The sequence below is a fragment of the Glycine soja genome, chromosome 11 (assembly GCF_004193775.1).
Source record: "Glycine soja cultivar W05 chromosome 11, ASM419377v2, whole genome shotgun sequence".
Lineage (NCBI taxonomy): Eukaryota > Viridiplantae > Streptophyta > Magnoliopsida > Fabales > Fabaceae > Glycine > Glycine soja.
Window position 1 is genome coordinate 49,871,617 of NC_041012.1, and position 18,219 is coordinate 49,889,835.

Consider the following 18,219-nt stretch of genomic DNA (forward strand, 5'->3'; position numbering starts at 1 on the left):
TGCTCGGAAAAAATGTAACTTAGCATTTTTATTTTCAACATTAGAAGTCATATGACAGCACAGTTGAAATGGCGAAAGAAATGAATATAGTAAAAGGTATAATTAAAAACTAAATATCGCTACCACCTCTTTAGACATCTAAAATTTTGAAAAATTAAGTAAACTTGAACATCAATTAAAATAAATCCGATAATTTTTCAACATAAAATCCTTGCTTCTTCCCCAGCTCCCAAGCAGGCCAACAATAATATACCCATACAGTTGCAATTTACTTTAATATTAGCAGCAGAACCCTACGAAAGAACAGGATATCACAATTTGTCTAACAGCACCTATCCAGGGGCACAATTTTTTTTGCTATATTGAATGTCATATTTCAACTATTTTACTCCAGCTGTGCAGACTAAATAATACACAGGCAAACAGAAAAAATGTTTATCCTCACCAGGATTACAATCCAGGAGGCAACTTTAATCCTAAATATATTACAAATATTGGCAACCATATGTTACAAAATTGGGTGTCTACATGGGTGTGAATAAGATTAAACTATTTTAGATTTTACTATTAGATCTGCTGGCTTAACATTTACAGGTTAATTGCTCTCAGCAGAAACAAAATTGCAGATATAATATTCTTTACAGCACTATACCAGTACCATCAGTTCCTAGCTGAAAATGGGGAATAATAGCATGCCGCTGGCCCCGACCTTTCAGTATGTCATATGGACAACTTGAATATCAAGCATAAAGAATTGGGAATCTTTGCAGCCAACACCCTCACCATCAATGGGGGAAATAATACAAGACGTGTCTCAGATCACATCATCTTCCATTTCCTGAGGACCAAAAATGCTGCTCAACTTTCTTCAGTTTCTAAATACAAAATGTGGCGTTAAGAAGGGCATCTAGAGTTAATACTTAATAGAGACACAAGGTCTAATACCTCTACTCGGAATCTGAACCAATAGAAAGATATGGGCGGGGCCTTACTGAACGCTTTTGGCGGGGAAATGAGAAAGGGCTATCTGATCTTTGCCTACTTGCCTTGTCAGGTCTAACATCATTCACACCAAGAAGCAAAGGAGCTGCATATGTAGGAATGATGAGTCAATAAAGGGAGGAGAAAAAATGCAACATTGCATACAAGAATCACAGGGTTAGAACTTGAACATAGTCAAAACAACCTAGCATATTGTACAAAATGATTTCCCCAGCTAAAAACAGTGCTCAAGTGGACAATTAACTTCCTCAGGGAAAAAAAGGACTGATTAAAGCTTTAGCTTGAGAAAAAGTAACAAACCAGCATCTGTCAAAGAATCTCTGGCATCTTCTCTGGGTGTAATTTGTGGTCTCAAATTCAATCCATTTGCAGAGGAAGTGTCACCATTACTGCCACTGGCACCACCTCCAAGACTAAGAGAGATCCAATCCTCAGTGAAGACACCATTTGACCCATCTGCATGATCTCTCAGTTCATGCTGCATAGATGATTCTGCTGGTTTTGTAGGGAGAAAAATCTGAAGGGATGGATCTTCTCTGGGAAATGCCAGTGGATTGTCAACCAACCCACCATTTAAATCATCGTCAGGTCGACCTGCTGAGGAATCTGGTATGAGAGTGCCAGATCCCAAAGTATCTGGAGCCAACGTATAACCATTCAGTGACGAGGAGCAATTAATATTGCCATGATGCAAATCAATCAATGCGTCTGACACATCATCCTCCACTTCAGAACTGAATAATTGGAATCCCGGGACTGCTGGAGTTCCAGATTGCAATGGCCAGAGGGAGGGCATACCAAAATCATCTTCACTGGGATTATTAAAAACTCCAGGATTGTGATCTTCCCTATATGGATCAATAATTCCAGGCTGTAGCACTGAGTAAGCATCAACTGCATCACTAGTTTGATTATTTTTGTACCCAGTTATACGAGTATGAGACATCAATACATCATTGTCTTCTTCTGAATCACTAAGAATAATAACTTGTGCATCACCCATCAGAGCAGAAGCGTTATTAACATTATATCCATAAGCTGAATCAATATTATTGTTAAACACAGAATCCATCTCAATCCCATTGGTAGTAGAATAATCAATATGCTCACCACCACCCTGATTTACGCTAGGATCATCTTCATCCCGGCCACTTCCAGTATCACTGCTGCTCATTGGAATAATAACATGTTCATGATTTTCTAAATCCTCATTCAATCTATTATTACCAGAAGAGGTGTTTGTGTTCTCAGGTTTGCTGACTTCCCAAACACCATTACTATTCTTCCTGATGCCAAGTTTTAAAACACCAATAGGACTATCTGAAACACCTTCCTGTTTGAGCTTTATATTTTCCATGCTCTTGACTTCATCAGTAGAAACAAAGAGGGATCCATCTGGACGGTGCCATTGAGCAAGAGTCCCCAACTCCCGGCGTTCACTTTCATTCTTAGCCTTGACCCGCCAACAACCATCAGGCTTCACCTCAACCTCTGCAATCTCTTCTCCACAATTTTTCATCTGTGCCAGCAAATCAGTATAAGAGATAACTACTGATTAAACAAACTCGAGTATGAGCTTTGTGAAGAGAGAGAAATAAAGATCAAAGGAGAAAAAACACTACCAGAGTGGTGATGCGATTGAAGTAAGGGTCAATAATGATATTCTCCAAAGCATAATTTTTAAGGCATATGGGGCACTGCCACTGCAGAAAGAATTAATGCTTCATCAACATTTTTTTAAGAAAAAAGGTATACGACAAATCATGCTCAAATTTTTTAGAATCATACCTTCCTTGACCGTTCATTCATTTCCACAAAAACTTCAAGATCAAAACAACCCATGTGAACACAAGGTTTGAATCTTCCTGCAATCTTCATTCTTGAACCACTCATCTATAAATTTCACAAGTGTATAAAATTTTATGACTTCAGGAACTGATTTATAAAACTCCATGAGTACTAAAAGTGTCTGAAAGCCTTACTGGGCAACGGAGATTGATGCTAAACGTGTCTGAAACGACTTCCAAATCACTATCACTATCAGCATTATCATTTGCATTTCCACCCCCAACACAACAACAGACACGAGCAAGAGCATCTTCAAAATGCTCACCATCAGACTCCTCTGGAATCATGCTTAGGACCTAGGTAACAGAGACCAAATCATTAATTTTACAGCACTATTGAACAATAAACATGTGTAATAACATTAAATGAAGATATAGACTTTAAAAAATCAACATGGATGTCAAAGGCATTTCAACAAAACAGATATAAATGTCAAATCCTTTGTAAATTATTGATGTGAACTTTGGAAGTTCCGTAGACCAAATCTTCTCATTTTTGTTTTTTTGTGTTCTCAAGGGCTTCTTTAAGAGACCAGCCTCAGAAACTTTGGACTGACCATATTATATAAGGAGATTAACATCAAACTTGACTATTCCAATAAGCCCGGATTGAAGGAACCAAAAGTCATCCAGAATACTATACTTAGAAATTAAGCAAGTTTAGAATGCAATCTACCTCTGGCATACTGAGCCTTTTAACAATACGGACCCCTACACAGAATATGCGAGCATCACACCCTGTTAAGGAAATCTTATTAATTCCGTCCTTTGTATATGGCGTGATCTGACAAAGGAGAAATAAAATAAGAAATTGAGTAAAACCAATATGAATGAAATTTAATTAACACTGCTGAAAAGATCGGACTAAAACTAGCACTCAGGCATAAATATCTACATTAGAAAAATAAAAGCACAGGAAATGATATCACAGAAATTTCTGAATTGCTATAATCAATAGAAGACAATAAACTCACAACTGGACCAGTGTCACGACCATTAGCCCCAAGCAACTGTGAACCAGGTCTGTTAATTGCACGAACAGGAAGACCTACATGAATATAGTCAAATCAATGAGAAAAACTCAATTCAACCACAATTCATGAATTCTAGAAGAAATGTTTGATGCTTTCTTTACTAACAAAATAGATACTTCTAAATACATATAATAATATGATATGCTGATGTGCAAACTAAAATAAGACCCACAACATGAAACAATTCTCAAAAGGAAACTAAAAAAACAGTGAGGCGATCATGACTTGTAACATACCATTGACCTTTAGATCTGCAAACTGTGGCCATTGCATCCTGAATGAAACCTTGTCATTCAAAAGCATACACCAAACCTAGATATGAAACAATTGCCATACATTATTACCAGGATAGAATTATGCATTAAACTACTAGCACTAAACCAAACCAACCTGAACATCATATTCTGATTTTGATACCAACTCCTTGTTTGCTCTTGAGAGTTGAAACATTCTTTCCACACTCTGTACTGGGTTTGATCTGAACGATTCAAACAGCAATATCATTAAATCATTCAAGCAGAAAGTTACATTAAAAATTAGGTTTAAGCAACAGTAAACGATAAATATGTGATGGATTTGAGAATGATTTAAGAAAACCATGAGACAAGAAAAGATAACACTCAAATAAAGAGGGGAGAAATCTAGTTCCAAAAGATTAATATCCTGAGAGAATTTTCACCTCAGAAAAACAAATTCAACACCCAAACAATTTTTCTTCACACAATGTAAATAAGAAATAGCACAATTTAGAGCATATATAGAAAGAAACCAAAAAACTATATACAATGCATATGAACTTCTATTAAAAGAAAGGAAATAGATATCACAACCATGAACCAAGTTACACAATGTCAAACCATGTCTAACTTCAACCACACAATGTACTCTTACCCATCAGTGGGAATATTGGTTGTGGTCAACTTCACCGGAAACAAAAGGTGTGTCACTGAAATACAAAACCTGTAACATAAAGAAGAGCAAAATATACAAATTTGAGTGATGGGTTAAAGAAAATGGTAAACAATAAATGCGTAGGAAGTTTCTTTCAATTACAAGATAATATAACAGATTAAAAGAGGAAGAAATCATCCAAGAAAACAAACACCGGCATTCATCAGGGAATCATAATCATGTCTTCGAAATGAAAATGTTCTACCAAAATTAAAAGCCTTATGATGATAATTAGAATCTCTATTCATAACTAGAAGACATAAAAATGTTATCATAGAAGAATAAAATACATAAATTAACTGCCTCTGCAACTATCAACATGCCACTAAAAGAAACCATCAACAATGAAGTTACCACAATGCAACATGATATCATCTCATAAGTTCAGTTAATTGTACAAATACAGGATATCATAGATAACAAATTGGGGGAAAAAACAAATAATTTTGACTAACACAACTACAGAAGCCCTTGAGAACACAAAAAGCAAAATTAGCACGTCAAGTAAGGATAAAAAATATTCAGCACTGAATGTGGAAGAAAAATCTTCTGAACAATTTACTCCACCCCATCTACTAAAATAAGAAGGGAACACAACATACGGGTCTGCCCGATCAAGTCGACATATTTCACAGTAGAATTTATCAGGAATGGGTGGGATTCCATCCATAGGTTTCTCTGGAATAATAACACAGTTGATGTGCTGTGACGCATGGCATCTTGTATCTTCACACTGTAATTAGACGGAAAAAAATGTTAATTAACAAACATAAGTTGTCACAATATATCTTGATTAAAAGAAGTTGTTGGGGGAGGGGGATGGAATTACCAATAAAATTATAAGGGCATGTAAAAAGGCACATAATTTTATATATCATGAGGATAGAAAACATATAAATTTAATATTACACCTTGACCAATGGCTCTGTATCCAATACATTTCCACAGAGACAGCGAATCTTTGTATCTGATTGATAGGAATCGTCAATTTCACCTTTAATTTTCACATTACTGCTATCTGAGGCACCCTGTCCCTTTGATGCAAGATCAATGGCCCCGGATACCTGCAACTTTCTGGGCAAAAAGAAAACACAAGAAGTCATGAATGAAAAATAATAAACCAAGGAGATTATAGCATATACCAGTATAATCAACTTAAAAAAAAACATAGAAACAAATCAAATCATGTGTGAACTATGAACTGATCTAGAAACTTTCAGCCTTTACATTTATCTAAAGCTTACCAAAACTAAATAAAGAAAATATCACCAACAGTGTTGTTTCTGAACTTACCTAAACGTGTCATCCACTAATTTGGCCACTTCTTGTTTTCCAACAGCATTCTTCTTGGTCCACAATTTGGAAACTGGGAAAAAGTAACAAGCTGTGTGCTTAGTTTAAAAGAAAAAAGACGGAGGAACATTAGAAAGGCAACTTCACATGTTAAAATCACAAAAATAAATTATATGCATGATTAATAAAATAATCCAAAATTCATATTCAATGAACTATGCCTTAATAGAAGTTGCCACCACTCCAAAGACCAAACCAGTGCTTTAAAACTTGGCTTAGACCAGCCAGTTCAAGCCTTGAATCAGATTGAAAAATGTAATTGAACCAGAAAAAAACTTATTTGACTTGGCTGGTTTGCAGCATGCCCAGAGGACTGGTAAGTTTTCCAAACCATCCACCCCTCACACTCAGTAAAAGTGAGCCATCACCCAACCCTTGCCAGTGGCTAGCTTGTTGCCTTGTTCGCATCACAGTGTGCAAGGCAGAGACAATGTAAAGCAAGGCAAAAGATAGAGCCAAATAGAGAAATTAGAAATGAGAAATTGATAGGAATTAAAAATGAAACCGAACAGTTTTATTAAACAACTAAAATAGGAGAATTAGTCCTCCTCCAAGGTTTCACCCTCACAAGAGTTCCCCCTTTTCTTACAAAATATCTCTCTGAATGCCTTCTCACCTTATTCCCCCTAATTATCCAATTGGTACCCTCTAACTACTTTTAACTGTCCCTAACTATTTCTTCCCCTTCTATCCTAATAATATCACTCCAATAAAAGTCAACCATCCTCAAGTTGAAATTCTGGAAACTAGAAACAGATCAGATATATAGACCCTCCTTAAGTAACCCCCTTCAGTGGCTAGGTAACCACTTGGTATGAGCCTAATCAATGTGGTCCCCTGATGAGCAATTGAAGAAAATCCCAGCACATTGCTGGTTGAGATAGTGGAAGATCAACTTCTGAATTGAGCTTGGCAATAACCCTTCTTTCTTCATGATTCCTGTAATTAAAACCAATTTGGGTCTGGCCTATTAGGTAAAAAATTATAGCTAGCTTGCAGAGCTCCAGTTCTGCCCCTTCCTATTTTTCCTTCTCTCTGAATGTATCCATCTCCCTAAAACAACCGTAAATGATGTTCATGGCTAAAATAGTTTTTCTGCAACCCACACCAATAGTGCCCACTTCAGTGACAATTTTCCACAATTTAGTCCATATCGCAGCCATGACAACTTCTACTTCAAACTGCACTGCTATTCAACTTTTGTGGCATGCTCCAGCCACTCCAAGATGCAATTCCACAACAGAGTCACTATTTGGGACTGTTGACAACTAGGGTTGACCAGTGTGACCCATTGAGCTAGAACTTCAACTGAATTGATGACTGATCGGAATTTTAAAAATGTTCTCTAGACACAAATATTATGACAAGCCATAAAAGGAAATTTGCTGTAAAAACACTAGTCCAAACACATAGGATTAAAAGGAAAGTTTATTATAAAGTGCAAATAAAAAATCACTGCATTTTGCAAGGATTTCCATCTAACTTAAATTAAAGAAAATTAATACATTAAAACATATAGAACAATTAACAACATTTGAGGCATATGTATGTTCAAGAGTTTGGTTAATAACTGTATTATGCAGATATATTAAGCTTTGTCAAAACCCAAACAGAAACATTACAAAAATACGGCAGAGTTACAACTAAAGGTTAAGTCTCTGTGTATGTATGTCATAGAAAGAGCACAATCATACCTTGGTCCTCTGAGAGGATAGCTAATATTCTATCAACAAGATCCTACAGAAAATGAAGCATTCGTTATTCATATTATTATATTGTCCTAAAACTCAAAAAAAGATAGAATGGAGTTAAGCATTAACAAAATAATTATAATTGCACAAGTTACAACAATCATGAAAGTCGATGCCACTGTGATATTATCCATCTTTTCTAAGCGTTTCTATTTCATATTCTTGATTACTAGGAAACATACAAGTCTAATCCATGCAACCTAAATACAGCAATTCAAATTGCGTGTAATCTAGTGGGAAAGGGGGTTAAAACATATCATATAAAAAATAACAAGTAATCAGTCAACGGACACTATTCAATGATGCCAATTACGGTTGCATTCAGGTTTCAAAGAAAAATACTAAAATTGAAGATACAAAGTCAGTAATTTTTTCTCTCCTCACCTGCTTCTTTCCCTGTTTTGAGAGTCCCAAATGAGTGAGCACATCTTTGAGCTCTTTTATACGGAAATATTGCAATTTTTCCTACAAGAAAAGTAACTAGATAAGTAAAGTAGAACAGCATAGCCCATGGTTAATATTACACAGCATAAACTCGATAAAAAATGAGTAAAACCTCTCCCTGCACCACTGTACCCCTGGTTAACAATGATCATGATAAATAAATCAAACTAAACAGAAACTGTCAAGTCCAATCAATGAATAAGGCACAAACTAAGCTTGCCAGAGAAATTTATAATACCTATGCATGTAATCAAATTTAAAAATTTAAAAGCAATAAGTTTCCTTGCTCCCTCTTTGTCACCATTCTAAACCTTATATTGCCAATTACCACGAAAATCAAAACTGTATTCTGCATTAAAAATTTAACGCTGAGAAACCAAACTAACAGAATTTACAAACAAGAAAACAAAAGGTAAACAAACAATCCAATGAGTTAGGCACCACTAAAACCAAAACCAAAAATTAAAAAAGCATGAATATACCTTGCAACTGGCTACCAAATCCATTTTGCAAAGAATCTTCAGCAAAAAAACGAAGACCTATTTGCAAGCAAGGCCCCGGAAGCTAGTGCATGCCGCCTCCAGCAGCGATCAATCTACTCAAATTAAGTAAAAACAAGCAAAACAAAAGCAACCAGTAAACTTAGATGATGAATTGAAAGAATTAGGAGTAAAACTCATGACTAAGGGCGAGGAGGGAAAATTAAGCACAAATTAAAATGCTAATCATGGAAACGAATCGTCACAAAACAAGCAAAAAAAGGAAAATGCAGGGACGATTAGGGTTTTGGGAGCTTACTTGCGCGTTGGTATGCGTTTCTGTTTGAGCCAAAAACGAAACCTACACTTAATCTTCGGACCTGTCGCCGATATTCAATCCGATTTTCTTAACAGGAACACGTCCGGGCTAGGTTTCAGTACGCTAGCGTCTAAATTCAATGGACACAAAATCCTTTCTGTTTTTCCTTGTTTCTGCAAGTTCCTCTTCTTTGCCACAATTTATTAAGGGTTTCACCATGGTGGGTGACATTGCATTTTTCTAAAAAGTAATTATACTCAAAATGGTAAATTTATTTTTTTTGTAGATTTTATTCTTTGGCTGTTTGTCTCCATACATTTGTATTTTAAGAATAATCTATATCTAATTAGAAAATTTATGTTCGATTTTTTTATTTAAATTTTTTTTGTTGAAAAATATATGTATTCTCTTACCTAAAACAAAAAAATATTGTAAATTATTATTAAAAAATACAACAATACAAAATAATTAAAATATTTTAAATAACTTTCATAAAATTTTAGAAATGTAATTATAAAAATTACAATAAACTTTCACATTAATTTGGAGAGAAGTATTTTTTGGTGAAGCTTGACTCTAAATTAGCTTATAGGCTAATAGAATGTCTTTTTAAATACATATTAATATTAATGTCAATATCTACACATGTGTCAGTTTAGGTACAATAGTTTTTTTTAAATATAAGCACGGAGATAAGTATTATCACCCATCAAATAAATAATCAATATTTGAATCCTTATTCTCACATTTAATAGTGTCTATTACCTGAAGGAAAATGTGGAAAAAAAAATGTTACCTTACTTATGTTGCATTCATTATCGTTCCTAATAATAAATTGTAGCAAAATAAAATTGATTGTAGTTATTCATTATTCATATTCAAAAAATGAAATAACAATAGAGAACAAGTAAAACAAAAAACCAAGTCATATGTGTATTTGTTTTTTAAAAGCAAAAATGATGTTAAAAAATCAAGGATAAAATATTTTTGTCTTTTGCATCTCAAAATTTGGTTTTAATTCCTTTATAAATATAATACATTTTTACTCCATATGTTTTAATAAAAAATAATGATCGAAACGAGCTATAAATACCCAAAATTAATTCGGCCTCAAAATCCAACATTCAACATTATCAATATAATTAATCTCCTTAACAATAAATACTAAAACAATATTATATTGATTAAAAATTTAATTTATCCCATTTTTTTTTACAAATATGAATAATATTTTACTTATCTCTTATATATAAACGTTCATCTACTTCTTCGTGTCTTCATCACTCTCCATATTCTCCTTCACATTCACTTTTATTTTAATAATATTTCTCTCATAAAGTGATCAACTACAATCTCCTATCATGCATAAGATATATTCTTTTTATGCTTTTAAACTTCAATATCAAGTGATTATCAGAGATCAATTTCAAACTTATATATATATATATATATATATTATTCTGTATTGGAAATTGAAATATGTTCCTATCAATCTGAAACTTATTATTTCTTTTAATTTATTATTTTCAACATCTTTAATTCTAACTTAAATTTAAATGTTTTTTTGCAAAATAAATTATCAATAATAAAAAATAACAATACTTCATAAACATAAATCATTTCTCATAAATTTAAAATATTATGTATAAGTTAAAAAATTAATTATTACATTATATTTATAAAATAATTAATATATTTAAATATTTTATTTATTATAAATTATAATTTTAAATTACATAGAATAAATATTTTTTATGAGCAATACTAGTTTAATAACTAATAAGTTTTAAAAGAGAAAAGCCCTGATCTATTAGATATTTGGATTACATACCATGAAAAAATAAATATAAAATGAGTTTAAGGATGATTGATAATTGATAGTATAAAATAATATTCAATTATAATGTACTGTTATTATAATTTTTTAAGGTAATTATCGTAAAATTTTTAAAAATATCATATATTCTGATTTGTGATGGGATGAAAGTATAATATATAGCCCTTTTCTCGAGAAAAAAAAAACAAATAAACTTATCTTGGTTGAAATTAATTATAAACACAATAAAGTTCTAGATATTGGAAGGAGAAGATACCTATTTGAAGTTTTATTTTATTTTTTGATAAACAAAGAGGCACAAAGGCCCAAGAGGGAAAAAAAACTACATAGAATTGAGGCTAGGAGTAGAAACTTCGGTCGTTGGTGGGTGATCAAAAAGCACGTGGTTCTCCTCTAAACCACAGGCTAAATTTGTTAAGGCATTAGCACAATGGTTAGCTTCCATGACAAAAATGAAACTGCCAAAATCTCCCCCTTCTCCTTGGATGTTTTTTTTTAAAAAAAATATAAATTATATTAAACCATACAATAATAGATGGGACATATCCCGCCACGAGAGAAAATCAAAAGTCTCCCTAATACAAGAAAAGCAATATCAAAATGCTAAAACAAATGCAACAGGTATATTTGTTTATACATAAAAAACTTAATCTTGCTAATAACCTTTATTACAAAAAATTGATAATCTTTAAAAATCAACTTATTCATAAACAGACAGATGCAATAGACTGTAATTACTGCAATAGACTATAAAAATCTGATATAAAATTTACCCTTAATTAAAGAGTCGGTAATACACGTTATACTAAACAACATAGCAGAGTCAACAACCACCCTCGTATTTGACGGTTTTAAGTAACAATATTCTCATTCTCTAAAAAAAAAAAGTAACAATACGCTGATAAATGACAATATAATGAAAAGGCCAAGTAACCTCGTAGGCGACCTCAAAAACATCTCGTAGGCATTGTTTTATACATTCTACGAGTTGCTTGCATATCCATCGAGTCACCAAGTGTGAGAGATTAATATTAACACATGCTTTTTCTTTTAACGATTTTTTTATATCCTTCCTTTTACGCGGTAAAATAAAATTTATTCTTTTCTGTATATTTATAATTTTGGCTTAATTAATTATTATATTTAGTTACCTTTTATCTAGTTTTTAATTTCCTAAATGTCAAAAAAAAGAGGAAAAAATGTTCGGTGACTTCGGTCTACAAACCAAACCATGGGCAAGTAATAGAAAGGCTTTTTTTAACCCATGAAAATGTCGAATTCAAAGAAAAACTCGACAGTTTTATTATTAATTTATTTTTCAAAAAAATATTTCGAACGTGTCGTAAAAGTATTTTTTTCCAATTCATATTGGTTTTAATGGCAAAATGTTTAGTTATTTTAAGAAAAAAAAGTTAAATTTTGAATATTGTGAATTAAAATAAAGTTAAAAGAGTTTTCCTCCATTGAATATAATTAAGCTGAGTTTTGAATTTTGTGGATAGAAAATTAGTGTTGGAAATTTTTATCCCTTTTAAATAAGTTGAAATTGGTTAATACTCTTGAATTCCAGAACCTAACTTTTAAGGTAAAAATTGTCCAAATATTCATAAGTAATGCTTCAGTCATGTTAGCCGTGAGATTAGACAGATGTTTTTATAGTAAAAAATTGTTCAAGCCTCAAACCTTTATTAATTATACTTTAATTGTGTGGGAAATATACATTTAAACGAGAGAATTGTCATTCAAATTAAGTAAGAGTTTCAGGTAAGAATGAGAAAAGCAGGAGTTTGTCTCCAAATTATGTATTTTTCAAAAATATTGAGAATGGTAATCTTTTGTGTGCGTGTTTTTTTTTTCCTTTAATTTTTCTACCCCTTCACCTCCCAATAACCATCCTTGTTTTTTTTTTTTTTTTCCAATTGTCATAGTCTACTTCACTTACCTCTTTTTGCTATATTCTCTTTCCAATCAGTCATGTTTAGGGTAAGCACGAACAGGAAAGTTGGGATACCAGAAGGGTAAAGAAACCCATCCATTCTTAATTTCCAAGTTCCGAATATGTACCTAAATTCTGAATTAGCCACTTTAATCAACGCCACACAAATAATTTCAGGGCAAACAGAACCCAACTGCAGGGAATTTAGACTAACTGGACCAATTTTTTGAGATTAAATTTTGAGTACTAATTGAAGTGCCCACATGACAATGGAAGGTGCATATACTAGCATCATAAGAAGAATATATTAATCATGGGAGTAAGAGTACAAGAAAAAGTTGCACATATGTGGTTACAGAAAATAAGAATTGAGTACAGAACAAAGAAGGAGACAACTAGTAATTAATTAACATGATATATATAATCACGAAAGAGTCCATCACAATGAAATTAAATAAAGTGCATAACAAAGTGGTAGTAGCTAGCGAGATTAATCAATTTTGGAGAAGAAGCTAAATTTTAAGCAGCTCTTGCTGACAACCCCAGGTGATGAGTGTGGGAGAGATCATGCAAATCGGTCTCACCTTTGACCTCCACAAAGTGAATTTCTCGAACCGCATCATGCACTACACCCTCTCTGGTGAGTGATCTTTGCCTTTGCTTCCTCATGGTGCGTCTCCTACGGTCGTGATCCGCTATCCTACACACACTACAGAGATATAAGAGTGGGATCACGAAAAACTAATATACTAACCATTAATATATATTTATGGATAGAAAAAAAAAAAAAACCACAGCAGATCACAGCACTTGTTAGTTGTTAGAAATAAGAGTGGAATCAGAAAAATATGGTGTGTTAATTAGTTAATAAATTTCATGATATTCTAAGTTCTTACTCGTGAGAGAGAGCAAGAGGGTGAATCATCCCTGAGAGACACAGAGGAAGGCCATGGGTGGCACGGATGGTTAACATGGACTGCATTATTTGGTGTTCTTTCTTTGTAACAGAACAGCTAAAGTGCAAGGACATCATGGGTGATCAGTGATGTTCTGTTTTATGAGCATTGGTAAGCGTGTGTGACGTCTCGCATGTCCTATCCACTAACCATTTATGACCGATACACGACAACAATAACTCTGTAACTTTTACGCTTATGTTTTTCCATTCCTTTTTTTCACTTGTTTGTCTTTTTGAAGGCGGGTCCCCATCGTTTTCTTCGAACTTATCTCTTCATCTAATCCGATCATCATTTAATAACGAATAACTGCAGGATCAAATGTCTATTATTGACTTTAAAAAATTGATTTTCTGAATTTTTTTCTTATCCCTAACAAATGGAAGGGCTATATTATTATAGTAATATTTTATTTTTAAAATTAAGTATGTTTAGGTTAATATGTGTCTAAACTTCATTCCCATTGTTCGGAGGCTCTTCGCTATGCAAAGATATGGGGGAGGGATATTGTACGCAGCCTTACCCTTATATATGCAAAGATGCTGTGAAATTGTAAACCGTGGTGGGAGCGTTTGTTATGGACGGGAGATTTTTTTTTTTATGTTTGAAAATCATGATTTTTTCCTACTAAACACTCCTTTAGGTTTTTGATTAATTTTTTTCCTTCTGTTATTTAAGCTTTGTTTGATAAATTGGGAAGAAATGGGTAAAAGGGAAACAAAGTGAATGAAAATTTAAATGTTTGGTTTAAAAGAAATAGGAAAGAGAAAAATAGAAAAAAAAAGTTATATCAAACAATTGTTAAACTTACATTTTATATTTAACAAATAAGATAAACCCATTTAAAATAAGATTTTTAAAAGCAAAAAATATAACATGGCATAAACACAAAGATATGATGAATTTTAAAAATTATAAGACATGATATTTATAAATAAAATTAAACATTATAAATATTTAATTATTGTGATATTTCTATTTATATTGATATTAACGTTAATTTTTTTTATAAAATATACCAAAAAATATTCAAAATATTTATAAAATTACATATTTGAAAAAAAAAGCAGGATACAATATGATTGCTATTTTAAAATGTCCGTACTCCCTGACAAGATTTAACTTATTTTTTCACTTTTGAATTAGAAATTGTTAAATATGCTATTAAAATATACAATAATTATTTTTTATATGCTTTACCATAAATTGACTGTGCTAGACTGCTAGTATTAAATTTCAACTGACAAAAGAAATTAAAACCCAACGGTGACAAACCTAAAAGGGCTTTTCCTCACTAGTGCTTCATCTTAAATTCACACCAAATGTTATAGTCATTTCACTGAGTAGTTGGGAACTATTTATGGTATGTTTGTAAACCAGGCTGATCCAAGTAGAACGAATTAGTTCTATTCTTTCCAATGCATAATCGTAGAAACAAGGTGAGTGGTACATTGATCATTGATGTTACTTATTTGGACTATGTGAGCAAGGAATGATCTATAAAGGATGAAACCATATATAAATAGATTTTGATATTTAGAAATACTCAATCTCATATAGCCTTTTCCAGACTTACTTTGATGTAGATTTTGGACCTTTCTGGGTACGTATTGGGAATTAATCTGCATTGTCACATTCACATAACATCCGAAAGTCAGAAATGCAGACTAAGGCTCGGACTTGGTTCTTTCTTAATAACTGTGATTTGGAAGCTAAACTTCTATTAGACACAAATGGGGATGGCTCTATAATTTTATTTTTCTTTTGAAGTTTCGGTTATTGGTTCCGTGATTGTGAAGTAACAGGATGGGGCTGTTAAAATAATTGTTGTGATTAGTATCAATCAATAATATTACATTATCTTTTTAGTACCATCAATTACCATTGAAAATATGATGATTATTATACGTGGATTAAAGATTATTTTAGATGATATTAAAGAAGATTTTTAATTGAGAGATTCTTACCCACTATTAGGAGATTATAAATTTGCTATCTTATTAAATAAATTTACATTACATGACTGTTTCTCTCAGCACAATTTGTTAGACAGTCTCTTAGAAAGTGGAAAATAATTCTCTCAAGGTTAATAAAGAGATTTCAATCTTTAAGCTACGCCCATGAGGGATGAATGCGAATTGAGGTTAGTGTTCCATAACCTTTTAAGTTTTATCAATATACTCACATGCTATAACTTGTATTTGTGAGATCATTCTCTTATTATTTTCCATCCAGGGCCACTTTCAAATCATAGAAGAAAATGGTCAGGCAAAATAGCACTATCACATGTTTTCGCCATTTCGTTATTGAATTGAATGAGTTGGAACTGCCAGTAAATCATGCTTAATGTTGCTTTTATTTTCATTCTGCCATTCAACGGGACCACGGGGATAATTCTAAAGAGTATATTGGGGTGGCAAAGAAATCTATTCTGATTCTTATCAATTCAAAGCAAACACAGTCTTGGTGTTGGTGGATTCTAAAGCATTCTATTTTACTGTTCTAAATCTATTCTGATTCTTATCAGTAGAATGACATTTAAATCATTCTATTTAAATCATTTTTTCAGAATGAAAAAATATTCCTTTTCTTGTTCATTACTGTTATAAAAATAATATTTTACTTTTTTTACAGGAAAATAATAATTTACTTAAAAAGTAACACTACAATTAAGTCAATACACTCATATCAATTGTTCAAGTGTATGTTTGGATGTTTAGCTCAAACGAACTTTTACTCTTAAGGCAAAATTTTCCCCTTCTTTATTTTGTGCCTTGAAATTCATAAATGCATATTTGAATTTCTAAGATTAAGTTCACAACTTTTATCCAAACATAGCTTTAGTCATTTAGTTTAAATATTCTATAGTATATTTTAGCTGATACATTATATTTATGTCCCGTTTGCCAAGTTAATTAATCTCCAATATTTTGAGGACTAAAAATCAAGTAGGCCTTTAAAATGATCACGTACGTGCGCACACCTACTTCAAGTACTACTGTTTTTGTGTGTGGTGCGATCTTGTTAATCTTCAATAAATTTTCCTTGATTAGCGAATCAATTCTGCTTTCCATCTTATTCTCAGTTTGAAAGCTATTTAAGGAGCAAGGGGAATAAGATTTGAGTGTCTTTACACAAATAAAGAGAACTCATTTGAGGAGAAAAATCAAAGAAATTCAACAATGATAAAAAAAGAAAGTTGGGAAGTTCAAATATATATACAATGCCCACGGTTAGGATATGAGCCAAAGGGAAGCAAACAGGATTATATGTCTTCAGATTATGCGTGTTTGAATTAGATTCACGTCGTCCATACAGAAGCAAGTAAATGTAGTAGCTTTTGCATCATTTTGACGTGGTTTTACTGTCTGAATGAAGGTGTTTCCAAACACGGCTCATATATAACGCACACATGTTCATTCAATTCCAGTCCTCCCACACAATCAGAAATGTCATCACATGAATACACTAAACCAGGCTACATGAAAATGAAAGACTTGGTCGACATTACGACCCACAATCACATGGCCATATATAATGGCACTAATGCAGCAGGTGACGTTATTAAAATGACCTCATCAGAAACGGCACTTATTTAAGGTGTTGGAATCCAGACCACATGCCGCAACAACAACAAAGACAGGCAAGCTAGGCAACCTTCTTTTGTTACCAAAGGCATTCTACGTCAATCAAACATCGCTATATTAATATTTCTGTACAAACCAATCGTGTGATCAATCCGGACTACATAAACGTACAAACAATAATGATGCAGCAAATGGCTATGCACCTTTGTGGTTAGAATTTATTCAATTTAGCACCATGTATTGAGAGAGAGTCTAAGAAGGCAGCAAGTTTGGATAAGCAAATTAAAAATTGTAAAAAAATTCCGGTCTATATATATTATTGGTTGGCCTCCTGGCCTATAATCCAAGACATAGTGTTGGTGAAGATTGAAGGAGTAGTGATGGCATTGAAAGGTTTGCTACGCAGGAGAGATGACGCTGTCCCTTGCACCCATCCTAGCTTCCCTTGAGTAGGTAAGAGCAAGGCCAGCCAGCATCATATCTCCTGCATAGTAAACCTTGCATGTGCAAAATGAGAAAGTGCCTTTTCTTTTAAGAGAAGCAACATGGAAGATAAGGTAACTAACTGCCTTTCATTGTTAAGAAATGCCAGTAACATATTCTCTCTCACACTTATTCACAACTCTACCGTGGTACTAATTCTTTCTGGAAAAAGTAATATTGTAATATGTGCTTCTTAAGGGATTGTATGTATGTATGTAATTTTATTAAGCCTTCCATGGT

At 32.8% G+C, this 18,219-nt stretch overlaps 1 protein-coding gene and 1 long non-coding RNA gene across 6 annotated transcripts; both read right to left on the reverse strand.

Moving 5' to 3' along the window:
• Positions 1-250: 250 nt before the first annotated feature.
• LOC114376056 (E3 SUMO-protein ligase SIZ1-like) lies at positions 251-9,390 on the reverse strand. 5 transcript variants are annotated; one of them, XM_028333970.1, is made up of 18 exons: positions 9,181-9,390; positions 8,865-8,977; positions 8,323-8,403; positions 7,882-7,924; positions 6,128-6,200; positions 5,746-5,908; positions 5,437-5,567; positions 4,775-4,843; positions 4,274-4,361; positions 4,120-4,195; positions 3,824-3,897; positions 3,526-3,633; positions 2,985-3,146; positions 2,791-2,895; positions 2,625-2,705; positions 1,303-2,521; positions 993-1,087; positions 251-838 (listed from the first exon to the last, which is right to left on the reverse strand). In XM_028333970.1, the coding sequence occupies exons 2-18, from the start codon at positions 8,886-8,888 to the stop codon at positions 815-817; spliced, it is 2,616 nt and encodes an 871-aa protein (XP_028189771.1). In that variant the 5' UTR covers positions 8,889-8,977; positions 9,181-9,390; the 3' UTR covers positions 251-814. The 5 variants fall into 5 exon arrangements, with proteins under 5 accessions (XP_028189771.1, XP_028189767.1, XP_028189769.1 ...); XM_028333966.1 differs by having other exon boundaries at positions 251-875; XM_028333968.1 differs by having other exon boundaries at positions 946-1,087.
• Positions 9,391-13,236: 3,846 nt separating this feature from the next.
• Positions 13,237-14,086, reverse strand: LOC114374738. Its single transcript, XR_003658621.1, has 2 exons — positions 13,850-14,086; positions 13,237-13,662 (listed from the first exon to the last, which is right to left on the reverse strand). It is a non-coding gene; the product is annotated as an uncharacterized LOC114374738 (long non-coding RNA).
• Between the last annotated feature and the right edge of the window lie 4,133 nt (positions 14,087-18,219).

Excerpts from the sequence above, each read along its gene's own strand:
- LOC114376056 (XM_028333966.1), bottom strand. The coding sequence starts at position 8,888 with ATGGATTTGGTAGCCAGTTGCAAG. Across the intron at positions 2,706-2,790 it reads TGAATGAACGGTCAAGGAAG|TGGCAGTGCCCCATATGCCT; the intron begins GTATGATTCTAA and ends TTCTTTCTGCAG. Across the intron at positions 876-992 it reads TTCCCCGCCAAAAGCGTTCA|AAACTGAAGAAAGTTGAGCA; the intron begins GTAAGGCCCCGC and ends TTTTGTATTTAG.